General features: G+C 39.7%; 1 protein-coding gene and 1 pseudogene across 1 annotated transcript in view; one reads left to right on the top strand and one right to left on the bottom strand.

The window, feature by feature from the left end:
• Positions 1-1,386: 1,386 nt before the first annotated feature.
• IPMK (inositol polyphosphate multikinase) overlaps positions 1,387-27,438 on the bottom strand; it is an 85,619-nt gene continuing 59,567 nt past the window's right edge. The window contains exons 4-6 of the mRNA XM_069101814.1: positions 25,193-25,365; positions 13,814-13,895; positions 1,387-12,607 (exon numbers count right to left, since the gene is read on the bottom strand). Coding sequence (XP_068957915.1) covers positions 11,985-12,607; positions 13,814-13,895; positions 25,193-25,365 — 878 coding nt within the window. The 3' untranslated portion in view covers positions 1,387-11,984. The remainder of the gene's footprint in view (positions 12,608-13,813; positions 13,896-25,192; positions 25,366-27,438) is intronic.
• LOC138172095 (utrophin pseudogene) lies at positions 4,978-9,323 on the top strand (annotated as a pseudogene).

Here is a 27,438-nt window from a genome sequence, read left to right on the forward strand (position 1 = left end):
GGCAGCTGCTGTCACTGTTCAGTTACGTCCAACAGTTCATGATGCCATGTTGTTTTTCTTGGCAGAGATACTGGAATGTTTGCCATTTCCTTCTCCAGCTCATCTTACAGATGAGGAAACTGAGGCAAAAGGGTTACATAACTTGCCTGGGGTCACACAGCTAGTGTCTAAGGCCACATCTGAATTCAGGGAGACAATGACTTCTCTAGTTGCCCCAAATGAGGGTGAGTTTTTCATTAAAAGTGTTTAGTTCCACCATTAACTCATTTTCCAATGGAGGCTTTTTTTTGTCAAAGGTCGCTTTATCCAAGGATTTTCAAAAGGGCCTTAGAACAAAAGATCCCAACACTTTTAAGGAAATGTGTGTATAAAAGAGTATACACACACGCATGGGTGTGCATGTGAATGTGTGTGCCAGTGTGGGGAGGACACCTAGGTGGACATGGCATCAGGAAGACTCACCTTCCTGAGTTCAAATCCAGTCTCATTTTACTAGTCTGTGTGACCCTGTACAAGCCACTTATCCCCGGTTTGCTTCAGAATCCTCATCTATAAAATGAGCTGGAGAAAGGAAACGGCAAACCACTCCAGCATCTCTTCCAAGAAAACTCCAAATGGGGTCATAAAGAGTCAGGCACAACTTGAAAACCCTCCATGGTCTGCACTTTACACACACCGCTGTGAGTGTATGTGACAAGGACTTTGGTCTGGATCATTCTGGGGCATCTTCTCTCTTCTGAGACTGACTCTGCTGCAACTTCCAGTGTTTGCTCTCCTTAGGAACTTCTTGTTACCTGTGACCAACACCAATGAGGCTTCAGTTCAGAGGATTTTTTTTCTCAAGAACCAAACCAGAAATGGGGAAAGCACAACCCTTCCTGTGGAGAGAGGGGAAATACTTCCTAATACTTCAAATTCCCTGAAACTTAGCCAAGAAGGCCTCCCAGAGCTGTGCCAATCAGTTTAGGTGATAACAACGTAATTGAGACTCTAAGTTCCTTGACAGCAGGGACTTGGTCACACATCTCTATTTCCCCAATAAATAGCACAGTAACTAATCAGTCGACAAGGTACTGATCACTTGCTAAAGTATAGAAAGCCGTATAGAAAAGAAAAGATCACTTGCTAAAGTATAGAAAAGCCGTATAGAAAGAATTAAGAAAATACTTAGCTGTGGCTAGACCTTAAATTCTAATTGCTGAAACTGATTCTAATTTATTAAAATGTGCCATCCCCAAAGACACTCACACCATTTTCAAAGATCTTAGAACTTGCTGTATTTTAATAACCAAATTATTATAGTGTGTGTATTATACTATCCAATACTGGGGTCTATTCCCAAAAGATGATGCCAGAAAGATGCTGATATTGTGCTGTTATAAAAACTACTGTACAATTTCAATTTTATTAGAGAAATTTTTACATGGTTATCACAATCCTCAGAAAGTCCCCTGACTGGATTTCACAGAGAATATGCTAAAACCAGTATCTGTAATGCTTTGACAACTCTGACAATCCTGTTGACATAAAAGGTCCTTGTCATGCTTGTAGAAATTAGAATTCTTGTATATTCAAAAATGATAGTGATCACAAGTCCCTGCAGTGATTAATTTTAACAGAAATTCTTAAATGATAGCTTTTTCAAACTCGAGTCCAACTGGACTACCATTCTATGGTCTATGTATTCCCAAGAGATATTAGTCTACATATATCGGGTGCCATGTTTTGTGGGGTGATTCTTCAAAAAGAAACAAAATCCTGCTATAAAACAGGAAATAAGTATAAGGTAAATCACAGGTCTGCAAAGTACAAACATCAAGTTATGTTATTATAAAATGAGAAACAGGATCTGCTATAAATCAAGGGGGGGGACATCACTGAAAATTTTTAATAGTCTGCCAAATATACAGTTATTAGGATTATCTAAATAGCACTTAAATTATAAAATTGGTAGATGATTCTGTAAAATAATGAACACAAGTTACATATCAACAACCCCTGAAGTCCAGTAATGGCCCCAAAGCCCAACAGCATGAATTACAGTCAAACACATTTTTAAGCAGACATAATTTAGACATTTAAATCAAAGTAACTAAGACCAGACTAAGTACATTCATTCAAGTACAATCAATTTAGCTTTTCAGGTTTATAATCATCAGTTAATAACAAAACTTTAGGTGCAATTTCACATGTTCTCATACACTTTCCAGTCCAGTTCCCAGAGTAATAAAGTGTCTTTGTGCACTCCATTTTCTTTTTATAAGTAGGTGCAATATACATTGTTTATAGAATATTTCACTTTATATTAAAATTGTTAATACACACTGTTGGTGAACACCATATTAAAACTCAACCCCAATAACTACAAAATTTCAAAGAAAAGACTTGAAAGCATTCTAATTACTGTTTAAACACTTGAGTATGATTCCTTGTATGGGAGCCTATCAAAATAATTGAGAATAACTGATTCTGATATTGACTCCAAAAAGAGGAGCCTTCAACCCTCCCAAAACATTAATAGTTTGTTACAAGTTAGTCATTTTGCCTACATTTGAAAAAGGATTTCTAGCCCATCATATTCAACGTATTCACACTCTGAAAACATAAGATCAAGATTTAAAATAAATATCAATACAATACTAAATTGTTCTATATGAAAAAAATGTGTAGTATTTTGCTTGTGGGTATGTAATAGAATTGTACTTCACAGTAATTTTACTATATTATTCTACTTTCTATATAACTGGATGAATACTATAAGTAAAACGTACCCTATGGACAAGAAATAAGGCCTTTGGATGTCATCTGTCATCATCACACAAACTCTAGGATTGTGCAGGGTAATGCTGCTTGTATAATATGAACTCAAAACATTTCATCTAAGTTTTAGGAGCCGTGTCAACTCTGAAACACTGGATACATTTTGTATTTCACACAAATATATTTAAAGATGATTTTTTAAAATTCATTATCTTCTAAGTATCAAACTAAATTTGATCTCTGAATATAATCACCTATTTTTTTTTAATGACTTTCAGCTGGTGGCTAAGCTTTCATGTGAATTTGCATTTCTGTTATCACATAAAACATTTGAAGTGATTCACATTTTGGAAAATCTGACAGTTTTTATATGTACCCTCTTGAAAGCTCCATCCTAGGATGTCACAGATTCTATAAATAAGGTTACAAAGGTACCAAATCAGGGTTGAAGGCACTCAAGAGGGAAAGTTATTGCAAAGCAATGTAAACAATTTGAGAAGCAAACAAATTTTTAATCAACAAATGGCCAAAGTTTTGACAAAAAGTTACTACCAGAGTGGGGGCAACTCTTGAAAATGGACACTTTAAGATAGATCTCTGTTATTTGACAAGTCTCTTAATGGTTCTACCCTCTTTCCTCCACTCTAAATTTTTTTTAATATATTCCAAACACATAAAAAGAATCTTGCAAGCCAACACCTTGGGTAATGCCAATTATCTTAAACATCCATCTGTATCCAAGCTGAGAGAATGTCTTACTCCATTGAATGCAGTCTAAAACCTGGAAATGGTAAACTGGTAATGCGTTTAAAAAAAAAAAAAAGAAAAAATACAATCTCTTTGTACATGCATTAACAGTTAACCAACAGTGGCTTGAAAATACAAGCTCCATGTTAAAGTCATTTAATATATAAGTTTTCATAGGTTTTTTCTAAGCTATTTAGATAAAATATTGAACATTTTTGTAATTGCTTAAGTTTGTGATTCAATCTATGTAATTTCCCTCCATATTAAAAATACCAATTAACATAAATACTTTGCTATAAAAACTATTGTACAATTTCAATTTTATTAGAGAAACGTTTAGTTATCACAATTCTCAGAAAGTTCTCTGAGTGGGTGCATTCACAGGGAATATGCTAAAACCAAAATTTGTTAATGCTTCCTTTGCCTGCTAAGACAACCCTATTAACATAAAAGGTCCTTGTCATGCTTAAGTGCTTAAATTAAAACTCTTATACACTTAAATGTTTGATAAATTGTGAACATGAGTCCCCACAGTCATTAATTTTAGCACAAATTCCTAAAAGATGATAGGTTTTGTTGTGGTGGCTTTTTAACTAGAGGACAGCCATTTAACCAGGTCTATTCTGATTCATTAAGTTCCTAGATAAGGAACTTTAAAAGGGGGGCCTTAGATGACAATGATGTAAAATGTAAACAAAAAGAATTGAACTCAGGGGGCTCACTTTGAGAAGTGTTCTGTGATTTGATATGGATTATGGGAAGCCGTTGTCCTGAGCCCCCCGGCTTTGAAAAAACCCAGATGTTGACTGGGTATGGATGTAATGGTTGGACAGTTTGAAATCTGTCTACTAGATCTGTTTCTGTCTTGATAATTCTGCCTGTATACTTTGAAGTTTGGGGTGCTGACCTTTTTCCCCTGAACAAGGATATACAGACCGAAATTGAAGCACATAATGATATTTTTAGAAACACTGATGGGAATAAGCAGAATATGTTTAAAGCACTTGGAAGTTTAGATGAGGCAGCTTTATTACAACGTAAACTACATGATATGTACCTGCGATGGAATGAATTAAAAGAAAAATCAGTGAGCATCAGGGCATACTTGGAGGCTGGTGCTAAGAAGTGGAATAATTTTTTTACTTTAAAAGAGCTGATTCAATGGCTAAACATCAAAGACGATGAGTTAAAAAAAACTCACAGGCATTGTTGGGGACGAAACTTCCTTAGAACTCCAGCAAAACCATTGAAAAACTTTGCAGTGTGAATTAAAAGAAAAAGAAGAGTGTATATTAAATGCTGTCGACCAAGCTTGAAACTTCCTTGCAGACCTGCCCATTGAGGCCCCAGAAGAAACAAAACATGACCTGCAATCTAAAATAGAATCAACTCCTGAAGAAAAAGCCCAGAAGATTGCTAAAGCCATGTGCAAACAGTCTTCAGAAGTGAAAGAGAAATGGGAGAACCTCAATGCAGCCACTAAAGAAAGTCAACAAAGCACTTGAGAAACTCAGTGATCTGCAAAGAGCCATGGATGATGTAGATGCTGTCCTCAAAGAAGCTGAGGGTGTGCGCAAATGCTGGAAACCTACACAAGAAATAGTTATATTGATTTTATGCTGAATGAAATAGAAAACGTCAGAACATTTAAGGAAGAGATTGCACCAATTGGCATAAAAGTTAAAACAATGAATGATTTATCCAGTGAGCTGTCTTCTCTTGATTCGCGTCCATCTATAAAGATGTCTCAGAAGCTAGATGATCTTAATAAGCAATGGAAACATTTACAGGTTTCAGTAGAACACCGCATTGAAAAGCTTCAGGAAGCCCAAAAACGTCTTGTACGATATTCTCAGCGTTTTCTCGCTATTTCTGTCCAGCTTCCATGGCAGAGGGCTGTTTCACAAACCACAGCTCCATACTACATCAATCACCAAACAGTCAACATGTTGGAATCACCCTAAAATGACAGAACTCTTAAGAGTCCCTTGTTGACTTCCACAATATACGCTACTCTGCCTACCGTACAGGTTTCAAAATCCAAAGAATACAGAAAGCCTTATGTTTGGATCTGTTAGAGCTGGAGAGAGCAAATGACATCTTACACCATCGCAACCTAGCACAGAAGGATAAATTCCTCTATGTCCCTGATGTCATCGAGTATCTGAAAATGACTTATGACGTGCTGGAACAGTCACAGCAGGACATGGTCAACGTTCCACTCTGTGTAGATATGTGCCTGAATTGGTTGCTCAACGCCTATGATGCGGACCGGACTGGAAAAACACAGCTATCTCTAAGTTGGTAGCAGGGCCTACAGAGATGGGTGACCAAAGGCAGCTTGACCTTTTACTTCACCATATCATCCAGATCCCTCGGCAACTTGGGGAAATAGCACCTTTTGGAGGCAGCAATATTGAACCCAGTGTTAGAAGCTGCTTCCAACAGTCACAATAAACCAGAGATAAGTCTAAATGATTTTATAAAATGGGTGCGTATGGAGCCACAGTCCCTGGTATGGTTTCCCCTTTTACATCGAGTAGCTTCCTCAGAGACTGTAAAACATCAGGCAAAGTGCAATATCTGTAAGGAATATCCTATCGTCGGGTTCAGCTTTAAAAGTCTTAGACGTTTCAACTATGATTTTTGTCAGAGTTGCTTCTTTGTGGGTCGAACGGAATTGCCCTTCCCGATACTGGAGTACTCTGTACCTGCAACATCAGGAGAAGATGTACAAGATTTTTTGAAGGTGTTAAGAAATAAGTTCAGGTCGAAGAAGCACTTTGCCAAATTCCAGCTTGGCTACCTGCCTGTGCAGACAGTTCTTGAAGGTGCCAATTTAGAAACACCCTCTGAGGCCTCACAACAAGGTCAGCATGATATACATTCCGAAATAGAGCAGTGTACCTCCAGACTTTCTGAGGTCTCACAAATTCAGGATGATACACATTCCCAAATAGAGCAGTGTGCCTCCAGAGGGGATGAGCATTCCCTCATCCCCCGGTATTGTCAGGCTCTGGGAGGCGATCCCCTTGCAGATCAGCTTCAGAGTCCAACACAGATCTTGAAATCAGTGGAAAGAAAAGAAAGGGCAGAACTGGAACGGATCATTGCCGACTTGGAGGAAGAACAAAGTATCTTAAATTTGGAACACAACCAGTTAAAGGAACAAAACCTTCCATCGATACTGAGCCCCCTGAGTTCACCTCTAGATGCCACCGAAACTCTTCACACTATTGAAGACCCAGAGTTCACAGCGGAAGCAAAGCTCCTCAGGAAGCACAGAAGTCAGCTGGAGGCGAGAATGCAGATTTTGGAAGATCACAATAAATAGCTGGAGTCTCAGCTTCAGCGCCTTCGATAGCTGCTTGAACAGCCTGAATCAGATGCTAAGATCAATGGAGTCACTCCTTTATCTTCTTCACTGGACCAAGATAACAGCTCTCAATTACAAACCACAGGTGCAGATGCCTTGGGCCCACCTCAAAACACCAGCCCAGATCTTACAGATCTCGAGGAACAAACCCACAGTACCTTTCCATCATGCTCCTCAAACCTCCTTGGCAGCACCCAGGCAATCTAAAGCATTCATCTGGCCGACCAATACTTCGTAATAGATAGATAATAGATAATATTCTTAGTGTATAGTAAATTTTTAGTAAGTTCCAATTCCAAATCCCCTTGAACAAGACTCCACATGACACCTTCGACACCTTGAAGACCACATTGTTTCAGTCTGACTTATGTCTTCCACTGAAGGAGTAAAACAGAGAAGATCCAAAGATGGGGATGTCATGTTTTTTAATAATAAATAGGTTTTTTTTCTCCTTCCATTTCTATGCAACTGTAAATTAATGGAGGTATTTAGAAATGGTTATACATTTGTCCTTGATTTGTATAAATATACAGCATAGGGAAAGGGGGTGGGGGCTTTATATATTGTACCTTCTTTTTTGATAAATAGGAAGACTTGCATAAAATTATTAGAAGCAAAATGTTACATTTATACATTCCTTTCTGCTCCTCACATTTACTTCTGACAATGACTTCATTTATCTACTGACATTTTGACCATGGCATTGAGGTTATTGACACACATGAGTAGGTGTCTAGAAGAGACTAGAATTGTTTTCCATGACTGGTCATATTAACAGGTTCAGTTAATTCCCTCAGATGTTATTTATTAAGAATTAGGATCTCACCACAGTTATGTGCAAACTGTTTAGCTTCATTAACAATGGCACACTCACCTCCAAAACTTTCCATACATGGAACAACATTTCTTGTGGAATATTTTTTTTTTCCTTCATTTGATTTCCCAGCCATACAAGAAAGTGTTTGTTCTTGGAGATTAATGTCAAATGTTACTCTAGAGAAAAATATGATTTAATTGTATAAGTGCAATCTTAAAGAACTATTTAATGGAAGTTTTCCCAAGGAGCATTTTTTTTTTTACCCAGAAAGTTTTGAACATCCTTTCCAGCTTTCCAAGGTCTACATTTTCAGCCATGAAGTACAAACCAATCCCACAACTAATTGTGATATTATTGAAAAAAAATGGCTTCTATCCCCTCCAAGGGTTTTTTATACAAAGAAAGAAAAGATTAAAAAAAAATCCATTACTTGAAACTTTTTTTTTTCTGGATGCAATGGTCAATTATAGCTTGAGTCTTTGCATAAATAGATCATATGACTTCACTGATTTCCACATTTGGGGAGGAATATTTTATAGATCATATGAAAATTAAATTAGCATGGAGAATGGGTTCTGTTTCCCTGAGTACATTTAGGCTTTTGGTTTAGCATCAAGTTAATATCTCATTCAATAAACATACTATATGATTACCAAACACAGAGAAAGCAAAAGCCTGTCCAAGGTTATGCTCATAGATATATAAGAAAGCCTCCAAAAGGACTGAAACTCTTATCCCCCCAAACAAGAGTACTTGGATTGTAGAATGTGTGCTTATGAATCGTCAGGACATGTTAACGTTTGCTTCTCTTCACTTGGGATGCAGCCAGGAGGAGATTCAAAGTTAGCAAAATGTGTTCTTTTCAAAGGGGTTGGGTGGGTGGGTGGGGGGAGTTGGGGTCTATTTGCAGCATAGATATTTTGAAAAGAAAAATTGTTTTATATAAGAGGAAAGCCATGACCGCCTTTCTACCTCAAACCCATCTTCATTCATAGTATTGGAAATAGCTTTATGCTACTGTATTCTGCAAAGTCTATAGCTTTTACCAGACCATACTGTAGCAAAGGAAAATAAAGCACCCCTTTTTAATTAAGGAAAAGGAAATATCCCTGAACACTGAAGTTCACAGTTGTTGATTTGGTGTGTGTCTTGTTACTACTTTGAGAAGTTATGTATTAAATTGTTTTTCTGCCTGTATTTGTATGCAAAGTAGGTCCTCTACTCTGCTACTGAGTAAAAGCTACTTAAAACACTACATTGTAACATTCTTCCTCTGAGTAATAATAAATAAAAAAGGAATATATTTCAGCAATTATTAGAAAAAGTTGCCCAGTTCTTTTGAGGTAAATGGGAAAGAATGGATCACATACCACCATCTAATCTGGTTTACATACTCTATTTTTTATCCAGAATAAAAGTAATTTTTAACACAAGATTGCTCTGATATTACTCAGCTAAGAAATAAATTACATTTAAAAGGCTATTGTTCAGTGACAGAGCGAGAGGTTTGAAAATACATTTATGAAAATAAAAATATAGAGAGATGTTTCTCAATAAAAAAAAAAAGAATTAAACTCTAATCCCATCCCTAAAAAATGTTGCTCTGATGTAAAAATTGGATTTCACTAGCCAAAGATAGGATACTGATATTACAAAAATATACCTGAAATGACAGGTGAAAACAATTCTGGGATACATATTCCATACTTTACTGATCTAGAATGTGCAAAAAAAAAAAATCAGTCCGCAAATAACACAAATGTGTTAAACTCGCAGTAGATACACAATTGCTGTTCTACACAAAGGCTCTTCCCTTAGTTAAATCAGACTTAAAATAATGTTAATCTTCTGAGTTTGGGGTTTAATGAACTCATAATTTTAATGGTCTTTCCTAAGGTAAAAAAGTGGTAATTTTCTTGGATTTGGTTTTTCCTTGCTTTTCTTTTTCAATCCAAAGATTTCGCCATTAGTCTGATGGCCTCACAGTTGTACACAGAATCAAACAGAGACTATGGGGGGAAGGCAGGGGGTTGGGAGGCATCCCAGAACAAAGGGCAAAGCCTAATTACTGTTATCAGGGAGTTGAGACCAGTTCTCAAAACTGACTCCTAAACTGTGTTTTTCTCCTGCTTATAAAATTATAAAAATGCAACCAGATTTCAAAATGCTACAGAATTTATTAAGGTACTATGCAATCACAAAATGAACTCATACAGAGCAGCCCTATCTTTTCAGACTCTGGCATTTAGCATCCTGGTCTCTGAGTTAGGAAAGAAGTCAGGATCATTCCTATCACCCTCCACCCCCAACCGAAGAGACAGAGATGGGGGTTTATAAGCACAAATTACTGTCACCCTTTCCAGTGGTTTCAATGCTATCTATTGTATGAAAGGGCCGAAAAACAACCAAAAGCTGAGCAAATATTTTCCTGGAATGTGGCAAATTTAGAAATGAATCAAAATAGTATATATCAAAACTATATGGATTGCAATAGAAAAGATAAAAAACCCAAACAACTATAATCAACATTTCCCCTTCAACTTAGTCTATACCTTAAAAACAAAAAGACTCAAGTATTTCTGACTGATTTTCCTTTTTTCTTTTTTGCCTTTTGGAGGGCAATTGGGGTTAAGTAACTTGCCCAACGTTACATGGCTAGTTTTTTGTGTGTGGGTGTTAAGTGTCTGAGGCCGGAACTAAACTTGGGTCCTCCTGACTCCAGGGCCGGCGCTTTATTCACTGCACCACCTAGCTGCCCCTCTGACTGATTTTCAACAGACTGAGTACATAGTCTGTAAAATGTAAACCAACCTGGAAGCCAGAACTAAAATGAGTCTTGTCCTGTTTTCATCTTTAAACAAAACTGAAACTAAATTCAAACGAACTTCCAATGACATTTTTCCAGTATGAACTAGTCTTGAATTATGGCTGACTTGACTAGAACTAAAACAATGCAACAAAATGTAGCCCTACTCCTACCAAAAATGAATGTGAAAAAAGTTTCAGGTATGCAATTTCAAAAAAAGATTATGGCATCATGAAAGTTTTTTTTTCCTTGTTCACTTACAGCAAATATTTAAGAATCCAATTTTTCAACCTCTATAAAAATACCTAAGAATGTGTGCAAAGTGGCATCTTCCCTCCGTAAAATTCAATTCTAAATGCAAAAGTCATCATTAGACGTACTTCTAATTCAACTCCACTGGCTTGAATACAATAGTAGAAAGCTGGATGTTATGAAAAAAAAAATCACACTGAATCCTATTATAATACACCAAAGGGAAAAAATCTACTTCTGAATAATCACTCATACTAATGACAGCTGTCCTTGCTTATGAAAATTGAGACATTACTTTAGTAACAAGTTCATATGGTTTCTCTCAAACAAACGGTGGTAAAATGAAACGGCCTCTTACGAGGAAAAACACTATTAAAATAAAAACATTATAAATGGCAGAACTGCAATGTTCCATTGAGTAAAAGTTTTGATTCTCTCAGGGAAGAAAGCTGTAAAAATGCATTCATCTCTGAAATGCAAGATTTTTTTAAAAGAGGAAGAGATTTTTCTTTTTTTGCTTGGGGCGATAACAATGCCCTTCAGATTCCAAACCATTTTTTACTATTTGAGACAGACAGTAGAGGAAGTCTATTGTTATCTTTCAGACAAACTATTTTGGAAATAAAAGGGATTATCTTTTTGAAATGCAGCAGGAACATTATCCACTTTGAGAAGGAAGCACCTTAGCACCTGTGATATGCTGGTCGGAACATGGAAGAGAGAATCAACATGTCACCATTATTACTACTTCATTAACTCAGACTTTCTCCAGTTTAGTAACTCGGTCCGGGGCCACAGAGGAGGTTGAGGACGTCAACTTGTTCCTTCTAGTTTTCCGTCTGTTTTCTAATCACTATGGCTCAATGGCAAGGCTGGGTGGACAGGGATGCATGGATGAATTTGCTACAGGAAGCTAAAACCGAACCCTTCAAACTCAAGAGTTTTTATTTAACTTAGGCCAACGAGACATAGACTGAGTCATGTACCACCATGTCCCCTGCTTAGCATTTCCTATGTTTTTTTCTTTATTCATAGTCTTCTAATGAACTATTAATTAGTTTTCCTGAGTAAGAGTATAAAAAAGTGAACCCTCCTACCAAAAAGTACAAAGACAAATAAAATGTAGTTGAATCACAATACAAATCTGTTACATAACATTACAAGGGCAGAGAGTCGCTGCCACTCTTCAGTATCATTGGCCCCATAAAAAGAACGTAGCAAAGAACTTAATCGTCTAAAATATTCTGCAGTACGGTTATCAGATGCTTCAGTCCATACACATATCCCTCATCCTTGGTGTTGCTGGGAAACACGTGAGCAAAGTCGATCATCCGCACTTCCACACCTGCACTTGCGGGGAGCTCTGTGGGGCAGCGGCACAAGACCTTTTCCAGTTGAGAGAGAACATTGCCATTCAAGTGCTCCTGTGACACACAGTTGCTGCTTTTCCACACATTGCCCTGGTCCCTATTTTCCACTTTCAGTGAAGTCTGACCGTGATGATTCCTGGAATAGGCTTCCTGATGACGCACATACACTTTGCCTGCGGAGGCCCCCACTTTTCCATTCTCAGCAGAACTCAGTAAGTGAATGTTGTTGTTATATTCGAGCACTCCGGCATCTGGCAGCTGTCCTTTGGCCCAAAAGGTCTTCTCTGCTGAAGTTCCGTCACCCAATTTGTTAGCCGCTGACAGAGATGAGCCTTCATAAACAAACAGCAAGGAACTCGCATAAAAGTTAAGCTGACTCTGGCTTTCAAACCACTGAAGAATCTTCTCAACTTTCTGAATGCTGGCAGCGATTGCATCTTTTCTCAAACAGTAACCATTATGGAAAAATCTGGCCACTCCTACCAAGAGGAAAACAAGATCATTACAGGGAAATGATGAAGCGAAGCCGCCAATCACTCTGTGGAGGCTCTTCCCTACCCTGGTCCCTCACTTTGGAGGGAAAACAAGAACATTCAGATAGTTTTCTATTTTAGAGCATTGTGTGCTAGTGGATAACATCAGAATCACAGCCACACAAATAGAAATGTGCCCTTCACAGAGACGTAAAATACAGAAACGGTTTCATTCACAAACTTCCAGCGGTCCTCCTTTCCTCGAGGACTGGATTTCAGCTGCCATCATGACCGACTCTAGGAGGGCTGTTTGTCTAGTAGAATTTTGAGTGAAGGTCACCAATTTATCTCACATTCAAAAGAAACTAAAATCCCTACGTTTTTTGCATCTACTCATCTAAAGTAAATTCAAATGAAAAGAATGGAAAAGATAGTTGGCATCTTGGCATGCCAGCACTCAATGTGGTCCCTGATACATGGCTGGCACTTAATAAATGCTGGTAGAGGAGATGGAGTTCGCATTCCAGATGCTTCCATCTTTGAGCCCAGCGATGCCTGCTGACAAGGTTAGTTCAAAAACTGTTTACCAAGCCAGCTAAAGGATGAAAGTTTTTCAGTCACAAAAACTGTCTATCAAGTTGTAGAGGGGTTAAAGTCAGTGGAGGAAGCACCCACACCCACCAAGAAAATGTGATTAAAGGGGCAGCCAGGTAGCACGGTGATTAAGAGCACCGGCCCCAGAGTCAGGATAACCTGGGATCAAATCCGGGCTCAGACACTTAGCACCCACCCAGAAGCACCTGGCCATGTGAGCTAGTTACTTAACCCCAATTGCTTAAAAAAAAATGTGATGTAAAGCATCTTAAATTACATTGAAAGTGTTCTCACTAAATACGATTATTGGTTCAGAGGTCACCTGATGAAATCTCTCTCTCTAAGGAAACTGGGCCAGAGGTATATACTAACTTGGCCAAGGTCTTACAGCTATTCAAAGTAGCAGAGCTGGTATCTGAACCTCTACCCTTCTTATTGGATTCTCCCATTCACAGCCCAATCATGTTTGATTTCTGAAAGTCTCACACTCATCCACTATAAACTCATCTGGACGATAACTTCTAACTCCCACTTGGGGAGGGATAACAGTCCTGCAGCTTCAAGAATACTGGGCTGTCATAAAATTCAACTGCATTGTAGACAGCACCACCCGCTTACCATCTTTGATTGTTTCTTTAGTCAAACTTCTTCCGTAGTGCTGGTTCTGTGTCTCATAACTATCAGAATGGGCATGATAAACCTGCCAAGAAAAAAATGAGAACATACACATTTTAGGAATAAATATTTTGGGAGTTCTCAATCATAAACAGCTAAACCAGTCCATATGAAGAGGCCAACATCACTCTCCAGTGCTGAGTCAATGAATAATTTCAAAGTAACCAAGTCCTTTCTCATATACAGGGGGATACAAGGCAGGGAGGCCAAGCAGGAGGCTACTGCACAGGTGAGAGGTGATGAGGGCCTGAAATTTGGTGTCAGTGTAAGTGGACAGAAGGGGATGGGAGAGGTGCATTGTGAGAATGGATATGGGATGGGGGCAAGGAAAAGGGAGGAATCAAAGATGGCACCAAAGTCACAAGGACATCACTCAAAATGCCTCAGAGGATAATGTTATCAACAGAACCAGAAAAGTCTGGAAAAGGAATCACTTTGGGGGAGAAAATAACATCATAAGATCTGCAAGGACCAGTGAGACATACTGTCCTACTCAAAACAACAAAGCGACTTATGGGATCCTACTCACTAACTACTGTCCTCAATGCAGAGCCTGCCCTCCAGCCGCCATGAGGGGGTAACACAGGAGCAGGGGGAGGATACAGAGCTGAGAGGCACTGACCGTCTGCTGCAGGGTCGTAACTACCAAGACAGGCCATGCTGGTTTAGAAAGGGAGAAGCAGAGCGTCTGCACATGGGAGTTAAAGATAGGTAGACCCATATCAAGAATAAGCTTTATGACTGACAGGACATGGAGGAGACACTGCTCACCTTCCACGTATTTACTGGTCTCCACATATTTACAACAGTCACCTACCTCGCTGCCCCCCCACCGCTCAACACACACACACACACTCTCTCTCTCTCTCTCTCTCTCTCTCTCTCTCAGTCAGTCACACACATTTCATTGCTGCCCCTCCAAATCCTTATTTTCCTTAAAGGCAGCCCGGATGTCACACTCTCCACGAAGACATGGGCAACTACTGTCATTGTCCCCTCTTCCTTCCTTCCCCAGCTGGCTCATTCTTTCTTCTTCCTAAATAACCTTACACATATTTATCTCTCGCCTAAGGATCTCCTGAAGATTCAGCTCCACCAACATTTGCTTAAGCATTTACTGTGTAGCCAGGCACTCTGCACAGAGTGAAAAGAGGTGAGGGGCATTTGCTGCACTGAATATTAGCAGTGAAAAGGAACCAAAGGTCATCTACTCCAACTATTTCATTTTACAGGTGAGAAAGTGGAGGCCCCAAATGGTGCTGGCTCTGGAGTCTGTGTGTCTTTGGGCAAGTGCCCTGCTCCCTCCAGTGGCAGACGCTACTGACCCCTCTTCTCTCCGTCTAGGTTCTCCCTTGGGTCCTCTCCAGTCTCCTTTCATGGAAGCAGATTTCTAGCCCCACCCAAGCCTCTGTCCTAGACCCTCTGCTCTCCTTGGTTTACATCCTATCACATGGTGACTGCATCTGCTTTCCTGACTTTGGGATGCTTTGATCCCAAACTGATACAGCCAGGGCCAGACCCCTGCTAGCTCCAGTCCCACATCACCAACCACTTTTCAAACATTTCCAACTAGATGTTGCACAAACATCTCCAAGTCAACATTTCCAAAGCAGAACTCCTCTTTCTTTCTGAATGCCCCTCTTTATACAGAGGACACCGCTATGGCTCCTAATCACCTCAGATCAAACTCTTTGGAGCCTCCTGATGCCTCCATCTCTCGCTCCCTCTGGGCACTCTCTCTAGCTGTGGCCCATGCCTGAACACTCCCTCTTGACTCAGCCCATCAGTTTCCCGGGCTTCCTTTAAGTCCCAACAAAAATCCCAACCCCTCGGGAATTCTGGTGGCTTCTCTCTGTTAATGACTTCCAGTTTATCCTATACAGAGCTTGTTTTATACATATTTGTTTGCCTGTTGGCTCCCTCATTAGACTGTAAGCTCCTTGAGGGCAGGCCTGTCTTTTGCCTTTTTTCTATCCCCAGGGCTTAGCACAGTGCCTGACACACACACACACACAGAAGGCACTTAGCAAAAGACAGTTAATTGAATAATCCGCTATGTGCCTGCATTGCTGCCTCAGTGTGAACCTTCTACCTCCCCACCTCTTCCTCTAACTTCTCCCTACTAAAATGGCCTCCTCACCCCTGGAGGGCTCTTTATGCCATACCACCACACTGCCTCAGAGCGCAGGATCATCCTATTTCACAACTGGAAGAGACCATTTACAAAGAACATCACAGGTTAACTCATTTGATCCTAACAGCCCCGTTCAATCAATATTCAAAGTATTATTATGCCCACTGTTCAAATGAGGAAACTGTGGCTCACGGGATGTAAGAAACCTGGCCATGGTCACATCCCTCGCAAGTGCTAGAAGTCTGGTTCAGTACAACTCTCGTCATATTATAAATGAAGGTCAACCAGAGAAGTGACGTAGGTTAACAGTATGGACAGAGAAGCTTCCCAGGCTAAGTCTAAGCATGTCAGGGAATTTATTTGGAATGTTACAAGCTCCCAAAATTGCCACAACACAGTAAAATTTAATTGTTTTTAATTTAATTATTTAAAATAATTATTTAAAATTTACTTATTGTAACACAATACATTCCAAAATCATGTATTCTGTAGGTTGTTTCATTACCAAGGCTGCCAACATACAGACTTCTTCCAGAACTCATTCTTTCTAGAAGTATGCAGAGGGTGTTGTATTTCACCATTACGTACATATTTATTAGCGCCCTTAGAAAAATTATGGCAGATGCACCCTATGCAGAGTCTCCCCAGCACACTGCTGGGTTCTTGCATCACCCAGGCCAGAAACCATCTCCAACTTTAGCTCTACCTGGCAAAGTCCCTCACTCCCTTCAAGATTCTGTCCAAGCGCCACCTTCTATATAAATGATGCATCTTTAAGATCCCATCAGCCTCTATACTACTGCCCATGCATGTGCGCACATGTGCATATGTATCTACCTTCTCTATCCTACCACTTGTATTCATTCTGTACATGCTTACATGGATATGTTGGGTGTTTCTGAAGAATGAGGACTACGTCGTTCTTGTCCTACTGTGCCTAGCAGCGCCTGGAACACAGTAGGCAAATAATAAGTTACTTATTGCCTAAAGGACAAGAGTTTTCTACCCCATCCTCAGCAGCAGCAGCCCCTGCTGCCATTGCCACCACTACCACAGCTCCTTTCCAGGACCATAGTCCTTTTCTGGACAAACTGTAGTTGCCAAAGTGCCAAACTGATGGGCATTTTCATTTATCCATGATTTTTAATAATAATATGTTTGGGGGAGAAAAGACTTTATACAATGTAAATATTAAGAATTAGAATCAATACTGAATGAATTCCTCATTTATAGAAAACTTATTTCAATCACTCAATCAATTATTAAGCATGCCACTAAACCCTGAGTTATATTTTTCTCTTCTAAAAGGTACATTTTCGATAATTGTAGGCAATATAAAATACTTGACACTCTACCTACCAAGACATTGAGAATATTGAGAAATAGAGATTATTAGAGAAATGCAAATTTAAACAACTCTGAGGAACCACTTCACACCTATCAGATTTGCTAATATGACAGAAAAGGTAAATGATAAATGTTAGAGAGGATGTGGGAAAACTGGGACACTAATATACACTGTTAATGGAGAAGCATTTTGGAACTATGCCCAAAGGAATATAAAACTGTGCATACCCTCTGATCCAACAACACCACTACTATATAGCCCAAAGAGCTTTTTTTCTCTTTTTTTGACAGGGGAAGGCAAGGCAATTGGGGTTGGGGTCACACAGCTAGTTAAGTGTGCCAAGTAAGGCCACATTTGAACTCAGGTCCTCCTGACTCCAGGGTCAGTGCTTTATTCACTGCACCACCTAGTTGCACCTGAGATTTTTTTTAAAAGGTGAAAGGCGGTGAGGGGAGAAGGGGTGGAAGAGATCTATTTGTACAAAAACATTCATAGCAGCTCTTTTTGTGGTAGCAAAGAACTGGAACTGAAAACTGAGGAGATGCCCATCAATTGAGGAATGGCTAAACAAGTTGTGGTATGTTATTTGTGATGGGATATTATTGTGCCATAAGAAATGAAGAGCAGAATGCCTTCAGAAAAACCTGGACTTAGGGGCGGCTAGGTGGCGCAGTGAGTAAAGTGCCGGGCCCGGAGTCAGGGAGTCAGGAGGACCCGAGTTCGGTTCCAGCCTCAGACACTTAACACCCACACAAAAAAACTAGCCATGTAACCTTGGGCAAGTTACTTAACCCCAACTGACCTCCAAAAGGCAAAAAAAGGAAAACCTGGACTTAAATGAACTGATGTTGAAGTGAGCAGAACCAAGAGAACACTGTATACACTAACAGCAATATCATATGATGATCAACTGTGAGTGACTTAGCTATTATCAGCCATACAATTATCCAACACAATTCCAAAGGACTCATGCTGAAAAATACAACCCCCCTCCAGAGGAAGAACCGATGAAATCTGCATGTAGATCAAGTATACTTTATTTTTACTTTATGTTTTTGTGATTTGGCGGGGGCGGGGGAGGGTGTCTGTGCTTTCTTTTACAACATGACTAATATCGAAATTCATTTTGTATGATTTCACATGTATAACCTATATCAAATTACTTATAGCGTCAGGGAGGGGTGAAGGGAAAGAGGCAAAGAATTTGGAAGTTGGAAGTTTTTTAAAGGAAATGTCCAAAGAGAAATCAAAAATTCAAGGAGAGAGAAGAGTGGTCACAATCACTTCACATAAGGGTTAAGGGAAATTCAGGGAAGGATTCATAAAGAGGTGTACCTGTACTAGGCCTATAAGGATTTTATTATGCAAAAAGAAGAGGGGGATGGTATGATCAAAAAGAAAAATAGCAGTTTTAGAAGGAACTTCAAAGATTATGACTATGAAGGAAGAAAAAAATAACATCAGGGAAGGCTAAGAAATCTAGATCAGTGAAAATGTTTAGTCCACAAAGAGACAAAAATACTGGAAGGGTTGCTAAGAACCAAACTCTGGAGGAATTTAAAGACCAGGAAGGCTGTACTTTCCTTCACTTGGTAATGGGAAAAGGGCTTTTGAATAAGGGAGATCAGAGAATTGTATTATGGCAAACTTACTCTATAAAAATTAATTTGTTAGAAGTTTCATTTTTTAAATATATCTTACAAATTATAAATGTGATTAATTTGTATATGGATAATATTAAAGATGGCAAGGGGGAAAGAAGTTTAAATTATTTAAGTTCTTTTTTTCTTTTTCTTTTTTCTTTTTTTGCCTTTTGGAGGGCAACTGGGGTTAAGTAACTTGCCCAAGGTTACACAGCTAGTTTTTTCGTGTGTGAGGCCAGAACCAAACTCAGATCTCTTCCTGACTCCAGGGCCGGCACTTTACTCACTGCACCACCTAACCACCCCATTTAACTTCTTTTTCAACTAAAAACCCCACCTCAAATCAAGAGTTGGTTCTAAACTCCAAGGGAAAATGAACATTTCAAATTAGAGCACGAACACTCTACTACCTCAGATTTCCACCATAAATTCTTCTTCTTCTACATTTTATAAGATAGGTTTCTTTCTTTTGGTTTTCTATGCCCATAATTTCAAATCTAAAATCTAAGAAGACTATATAACACTGTGTGTTATGTCTCTATCTTGTATCCCCACAATGCTCAGTAGTCTTCTGGAAACACCCAAATGCGCCTCCCAAGGATTTACTAAGTCAGACCCCATATAGATTAAAAGTTATTCTATGGGTCAAAAATTATTGGGGGGGGGGGGGAGAAGGAAAGGGGCAAAGTCAAGATGGCAGAGTAGAAGCAGGACTTTTGCATGACTCCCACTTCCATCTCCCTCAATTCATGTAAAAAATGACTCTAAACAAATTTGGAGCTACAGAACCCACAAAATGACAGAGAAACTAACTTCCCACTGAAGAGAGTCTGGCAGGCTGGCAGGAAGGGGCCAGCGCAGTGCTCTGGGAGCCCAGCCCAGCCCCGGGGGAGCCCAAGGTTTTAGCCTCAGGAAGGCCACAACCAGCTGCCAGCTGGAGGGACTTCAAATCACCAGCAGCTTTGGCAGTTTCCAGAATCATCAACCCATAGATGCTAAGGACAAAGTGAGGGGTCAATGCAGTATTGATGTTAGGAATAGGGAGTTCGGTCTGGCCTTCACCCCCTGAAGGGAGAAGCAGCTGAGGCTCCGCAGCTGCCACATGGCTGCTTCAGAGCTCCTGGCCTGCTGATTGTAGGGGGACCAAGCAACCAGTCCGAAGAGTAATCACTCTTGCTTTAACCTGCTTGGATCTGGATCACTGTCTAGGGTGGATGTCCTAAGGTGCGTGACTAGTTTGCCAGAACATGTGGAGGCTTCAGAGAGGGCACCCAACTAATAGCTCCAGCAGCTGTGAAAACCCCAGCATTTGGGATAAAGCTCTCATTTCTGTTAGCAGAGTTCTACTGTGGCAAAAAGCCCAAAAGTCAAGTAATTGAGTGGCAACATGAGCAAGAAAAGGAAGCGAAGCAAACAGAGCAATCCGACATTAGCCTCCTGTTTTGGGTACAAAAAGGATCAAAGCACGGAATAGGAGGAAGACAGGAAAGTCAGAACTCCTGCACCAAAAGCTTCCAAGAAAAATATGAGTTGGTTACAGGCCCTTAGAGGACCTTAAGAAGGAAAGCCAAATAAAAGAAGTGGAAGAAAAATTGGGAAGAGAAATGAGAACAATGCAAGAAAATCATGAAATGAGAGCCAACAACCTGAATGAAGAAAATAACACCTTAAAAAATAGACTAACTCAAATGGCAAAAGAGGCTCAAAAAGGCAATGAGGACAAGAATGCCTTAAAAAGACAAATTTGCTAGATGGAAAAAGAATTTCAAAAGCTCACTGAAGAGAATCATTCCTTCAGAATTAGATTGGAGCAAATGGAAGCTAGTGACTTTATGAGAAATCAAGATACTATTAAACAGATACAAATGAAAAAATAGAAGGCAATGTGAAATATCTCATTGGAAAAAACACTGACCTGGAAAATAGATCCAGGAGAGAGAATTTAAAAATTATTGGACTACCTTAAAGCCATGATCAAAAAAAGAACCTAGAAATTATCCTTCAAGAAATTCTCAAGGAAAATTGCCCTGATGTTTTAGAACCAGAGGGCAAAATAGAGGTTGAAAGAATCCACTGATCACCTCCTGAAAAAGATCCCCAAAAGAAAACTCCTAATAATATTACAGCCAGGTTCCAGAATTCCCAGATCAAGGAGAAAATATTACAAGCAGCCAGGAACAAACAATTTCAATATTGTGGAAACACAATCAGCATAACTCAGGACCTGGCAGCTTCTACACTGAGGGATTGAAGGGCTTGGAATATGATGTTCTGGAGGTCAAAGGAGCTGGGATTAAAACCAAGAATCACCTACCCAGCAAAAATGAGTATCATGTTTCAGGGGAAAATATGGTTATTCAATGGAATAGTGGACTTTCAAGCATTCATGATGAAAAAACCAGAGTTGAATAGAAAATTTGACATTCAGATACAAGAAGCAAGAGAAGCATGAGAAGGTAAACAGGGAAAAGAAATAAGGAACTTATCAAAGCTGAGCTATTTACATGTCTACATGGAAAAACAATAATTGTAACTTATGAAGCTTATCTCAGTATGAGAATAGTTGAAGGGAAGGGAAATGTGTATATACATACATATATATCTATATAGGAGGGTATATGGGCATAAGAATACATATGTGAGTGTGTGTATATGTGTACAGGTATACATAGACAGAGGGCACAGGACCAATTGAATAGGAAGGGATGATACTTAAAAGGTGAAATTAAGAGGTGAAAGAGGAATATAATGAGAGGAGATGGGGAAAGACAGAATGGGGTAAATTATCTTATTTAGAAGAGTCAAGGGAAAACTGTTACAATGGAGGGGAAGAACAGGAAGGCAACAGGGAATGAGTCAACCTTATTCTCACTCAATTTGGCTTAGGGAGGGAATGACATACACACTAAATAGGGTATCTCACCCTACAGGAGAGTAGGGGAGAAGGGGGATGATGGAAGGGAGGGCAGGCTGGAGGAGAGGGAAGTTGGAAGCACCCACTTTTGAAAGGGACAGGATCAAAGTAGAGAATAGAACAAGTTGGGGGGTGAGGGGGATAAGATGGAGGGAAATATAGTCAGTCTTTCACAATATATCCACCATGGAAATGTTTAGTATAGCTACACATGTACAACCTATATTGAACTGCTTATCTTCCGAGTAAGGGTTGGTGACAAGGGAGGAAGGGAAAGAATATGGAACTCAAAGTTTTAAAATCAAATGTTTAAAAAAAAATTAAATATAAAATGGGGAGAAAATTTGTAACTCAAAATCTGGTGGAAATGAATGATATAAACTAAAAAATAAAAAAGAGAAGAAAAAATAAAATAAAATAATAAAAGAATCATCAAAAAAATGATTTAGGAATCAAGAGGTAAATTCCCCTTCTATTAAACAACGACAAAAAAAGAGAGAGCAAACATGGTAGCTAAATGTTCTATTTTAGAATGATCACAGTGGGAAGCGCACTGGGGTTAGAACCACAGGTCCTGGATGAGAATTCTGGTTCTGCAATTTGCTGCTTGTGTGACTTGTCCACAAGTTGATCTAACTCTCAGAGACAGATCCTTTATTCAGAAATTGAGGAGGTTGGACAATATAGTAACAAGAAAAATTTCTATAGTTCTTTAAGATTTACAAAGCACCTTATATCTCATTTGCACCTCACACCAACACTGACAGACAATTACCATTATGATTTCCATTTTACAGAAGAGGAAACTGAGGCAGAAGCAAAGCAACTGCCCAGGGGCACATAGCTAAGATGTGTCTAAGCTTGGATCTGAACTCGGATCTTCCTGACTCCAGGCCCAGTGCGCTTTAGTCACTGCACCACCAACCTTAAAAAGTCCTTTTCGGCTCTAAATCTTAAACTCTTTTGAACCCTCTCGTCCTCTGTTTTCATCTGTAAAATTAAGAGGTGAAACCCTTGGGCTCTTCTTCCAAACCTACCTTTCTTTGAATCTACAAGTCCTATGAAAAAGGATGTAACAGAAAACAACACATCAGAAATTATTTGGAGGTATAACTGGAAATGGGTGACTTCACATACTTCTTGTTTATAACATCTTTGTGATATATGTACATTTTACATGTAAATATCAAAGTACAGTTTTCTAGTTCCATCCAATCATCAACCATTTATTAAGTGTCTAACATGTGACTGGTACAGGGCTAAGTGAGGAGGCGACAAAGACAAAGAAACAAGAATATTTGTTCATTAACATGTTGTGAAAACAGCCTCATCTGAAGGGCAAATCACATTTTTTTTTTTTGCTTTTTGAAGGGGGGAAGAAGGTAGGGCAATTGGGGTTAAGTGACTTGCCCAAGGTCACACGGCTAGTAAGTGTTTACTATTTTCTAAATATATGCTTTGGGGAATACTGGATACAGTTTATAATCCATAGTTACATACACAAATTTAACAAGTAATATCTATTTAGAATCAATCCTTTTATCTTAAATTTTCCATAGCTATTCCCCAGTCAAAAGAATGTCTTTGTCACAGTAAGTAGCAACAGACTGTTTGAAATCACTTAAGCATTACAATCTTTGTTTGCTGCAGTTATGTTCTGGATAGAGTCAGTCTACATTCCACCTGCCATCCATCCCCACAGACGGCTCCTGCTTCAGTGTCTTTGCTCACATAGGCCCCTTTATCTCCTTTGTCTGGCTAGCCCTCACTCCTTTCAGCTGGAAGCCTACAGAGATCCTTTAGCACCAAGTCAAATGCTACTTCGTCCAAGAAGCCAATGAGCTCATTGGCAAAGTCAAAGAACATGATGATGATAAATAAGTCAATGAGATGGTAGGGTCTACAGCAGGGATGTCTCTATGAATCAGTATTAACTACTGGTCTACCTGAGAATTACCAAGCTTAAACAGAATCGCATTATTACAAATTCTCTATCAGATACAAAAGACAGAATTCCACCCCAAATCTACTCTGTAGAACTAAACAGCACAACAGACTCATCTGTGAGTTGGCATTAAGCTAAATACAAGCTGGCAAATGCTGGAGCAGAACATAACTAAACAGCATAGGAGAGATAAGCCTCGATGGGGACCAAGCCATTAGAGAAGAGCTGTTCTAGGTTTTGTTATCAGTGGTCCAGAGTCCAATAACAGACCTGGTTATCTGAGGGCTGCCCAGTAGTTCATGGAGTCCTGAACTAAGCCAAGCTTCAGACTTACACGTGGAGCAAAACACAAATCAACAGGCATCCCCATAAACAAGTCAGTCTTCAGAAGACCTGGTGATGGTTCTATTTCAGAGTGTTTTTCCACCTCTTCATAAGACTTATCTCTTTGGTCCCTGGAGGTCTGTTCAAATGAAATTCTGTTCACCGTGACTGTTTTCCAGGAAATCATGAAAACTCTAAAACTATGCTTTGAAAATCTTTCTAAAATCTCTATTTGTGATCTATGTGACATTCTTTGCACTTTTTATAAAAGATGCTTGAAACGCATGCCCATATTCATTTCATAATCTTCCTCTTCTGATATTTAGATGGTTCTTTATATCTGGACTACCTAATATGTGCGTTGTAACTGACCGTGGTTTATGACTGACAGACACACCTTCCACCTCTGACTCACAGTTCTTGAAATGCCAGTGTAAAAGAAGGGGGACTGCCCATAGCTTGGTGACATATTCAATGCCTGTGAGAATTTCCTAAGGGGAAGGCAGTGCTAGAAGTTACAAGATAATCTTCAGGTACCAGTATGACTGGTCTACCCTCTCCAATTCAGCATGGCGAGGGACCATCCAAGTCTGATTCTAAAAGGTCTTCAAGAAAGCAGAGCTTAGGATGGAATGAAATTATGCAATCACAGAGCTTCCCATAAATAGAAAGATGGGGACTCCTGTTTTGGGTGCCTTTACACACAATGCTGCCCTCTTTCAACAGCATTTATAACCTGGAAGGAAGCACTACACTCAAATGAGAGAATCCTTAATAATGAGGTCCTTACCTTAATGAAAGGCAGACCAAATCCCCTGTCTTATTTTAGCTTTCTAAGCACTGACCTATTCTTGCTTCAATTCCCTCTGCTTCCAGAAGCGTGAGCTCACAGTCAAACACTCTGCCCTAAAATATGCCCATGAGCTCCTTTTGTGTGCACTCTGGCAATGTCACTGTTAACAGGAGGAGCAGAGATGTGTTAGGCTGTTGATCTGAATCCAGCACGTGCCTTACCCTCATGCCAAGCACCAAGAAGCCGATCTCCTCCATCAGCGGGTACTTGCTGACCTGCTGCTGGATCTTCCCAGGAGAGGCGAGTGGGTCGTAGCTCCTCTGCCCTATTTTTACATCCATTATGCAGGGCTTGTCAAACTTATGTGTCACGTCCTCCAGTTTTAGGTATAAATCTGTTTTTTTTAAAAACAAACTTTGGTTAGCAATGCAAACTTTTTTACAATATAAATGATGCTGAAGGGAAAAACACAAGAAAGAAGCACATACAGAACGTAATGAGACATTCAAGTATGATGGGGCAGATATGTGGTACAGTGTTACAGTGGCCAGAGCACTAAGCCTAGAGTCGGCAAAACCAGAGTTCAAATCTGACCTCAGAGCCTCACTAGCTGTGTGACTCTGGGCAAGTCACTTCACCCTGTTTGCCTCAGTTTCCTCATCTATAAAATTAGCTGCAGAAGAAAATGGTAAGCCATTCCAGCATTCATGCCAAGGAAACCCCAGATGGGGTCATGAGGAGTCAGACACAACTCACACGACTGCACAGCAACAATCAGGCGTAATAAGCCCAAATTCCCTAGACCCAGGTCTCCACCACACAAGCATACACTAGCAGATCTAGTCAGGAGCAGCACACTCAGAACTGGCTGTTTGCCAAGGATGGATGAAATCATGTTCAACCATAAGCAAAAAGCATCCAACAGCCTGTATGGCTGCAAAAGACACTAACAGCTTCATTTTAAGGCAAGGGGATCATTTCAAAAGCTGTTGCTAGGCACATTCCTTTGCAAATTCACTGTAAACCCTCTAGGCACCTAGGTCTTAGCACTGGATTTTAACACTTCCATGATAGGCACCAGGGACCCTAGTTATTATATACTACACAGACCTCAAGAATACAGAATCTAACAGGGTGGAAGAAAGAGATGTACAAAAGGAAATGTGATGCAAAAGAAAGCATACTAAGTGAGAAAGGCCCAGGCAATGTAAGAAAGAGGCATCTGACCTCCTTCTGAGAGGGAGGAAAGGGGAATGGTTTCAGAGAAAGTACCACATGAGTCAGATGAACCTCAGAGAAAGAGGGAGGGAGGGGTACACACCAGACACAGGAGGAAAAGAAGAAAAGTCACAGAGACAGGGAAACAGGGGAAGAGAACAAGGGGCAGTAGCTTCCTATTTTCTAGAACACGGAATTTGGCCAGGACTAACAAGAAGCAAGCCTGTGAGATGTGAGAGAACCTGAATTCTTGAATTAAGGATTGATTCTGCATGCTTCTGAGTAGAGTCATGACACCATGCACAAGGAAAAGTGTTTTGGTGGCAACATAAAGGGTGAGTTAGAAAAGGGAGAAACTGGAGAGAAGTTCACTTAATAAGATACTATTTTAATAGACAAGATACTATTTATTTAATAGAAAAAATACTATTATAGTAGTCAAAAGTGAAACCAGAGAATCAAAGCACTTGGAACTGGCAAGTACCTCAGACATTATCTAGTCCAATACCTACATTTTCTACATGAAGAAATTGGGACTCAGTGAGGGGAAATTATTTGTCCATCATCACAGACTAGGAAGCAGTAGCCAGTCTTAACTCTAAATTCAGTAGCCTATCCGTTAAGCCTTTCAGAAAGACCTCTTAGAATCAGTGATCACAGAACGAGGAGAAAGAAGAGAGCCATTATTTACGATACTATGGAGGCAGAATCCTCAGGGCTGACAGGTTGTGGGAGATGAGAGAGAAGTGTCAATGGCAGAAAAGATACCGGGGCAAAGGGCATGGGGAAGGTGACTTCAGTTTGGGGCCTGAGCCTGAGAGGCCAGCAGGACAACCAAGAGAAGATGGTCCAGAGTCAAATGAAAGTGAGATCAGTAATCTCTTTAGAAATCTGGAAGTCATCTTCATTGAAGTAAAGAGAATTTAAGCCATAGGAAAAAATAAATGAGGAACAGAGAGAAGGGGCACAGAAACCAGAAACTTTCTTTAAGATGAAAGAAAAGGAATAAGCAAGCGAGACTTGATTCTGAATTTAAGCTGTTACATCAATGAACTAATTCTCACTAGTAGACAACAACAGAGAGGGAAGAACAGGTGGAAGAGACAGATAAACAATGTATTTACTAAATGCTTGCTATCTATCAGGCACTGTGCCCAGCACAGGCATTTACATTCTAATGTCGGAAAGGTTCTGCACAGGGACAATATGGTAGACAAAGAGGAGGTGGCTGGAGTCTGGAGAAGAGAGT

The sequence above is a fragment of the Petaurus breviceps genome, unplaced genomic scaffold (assembly GCF_028583685.1).
Source record: "Petaurus breviceps papuanus isolate PSGF00001 unplaced genomic scaffold, PetGlider_PUasm1.0 490, whole genome shotgun sequence".
Taxonomy (NCBI): domain Eukaryota; kingdom Metazoa; phylum Chordata; class Mammalia; order Diprotodontia; family Petauridae; genus Petaurus; species Petaurus breviceps.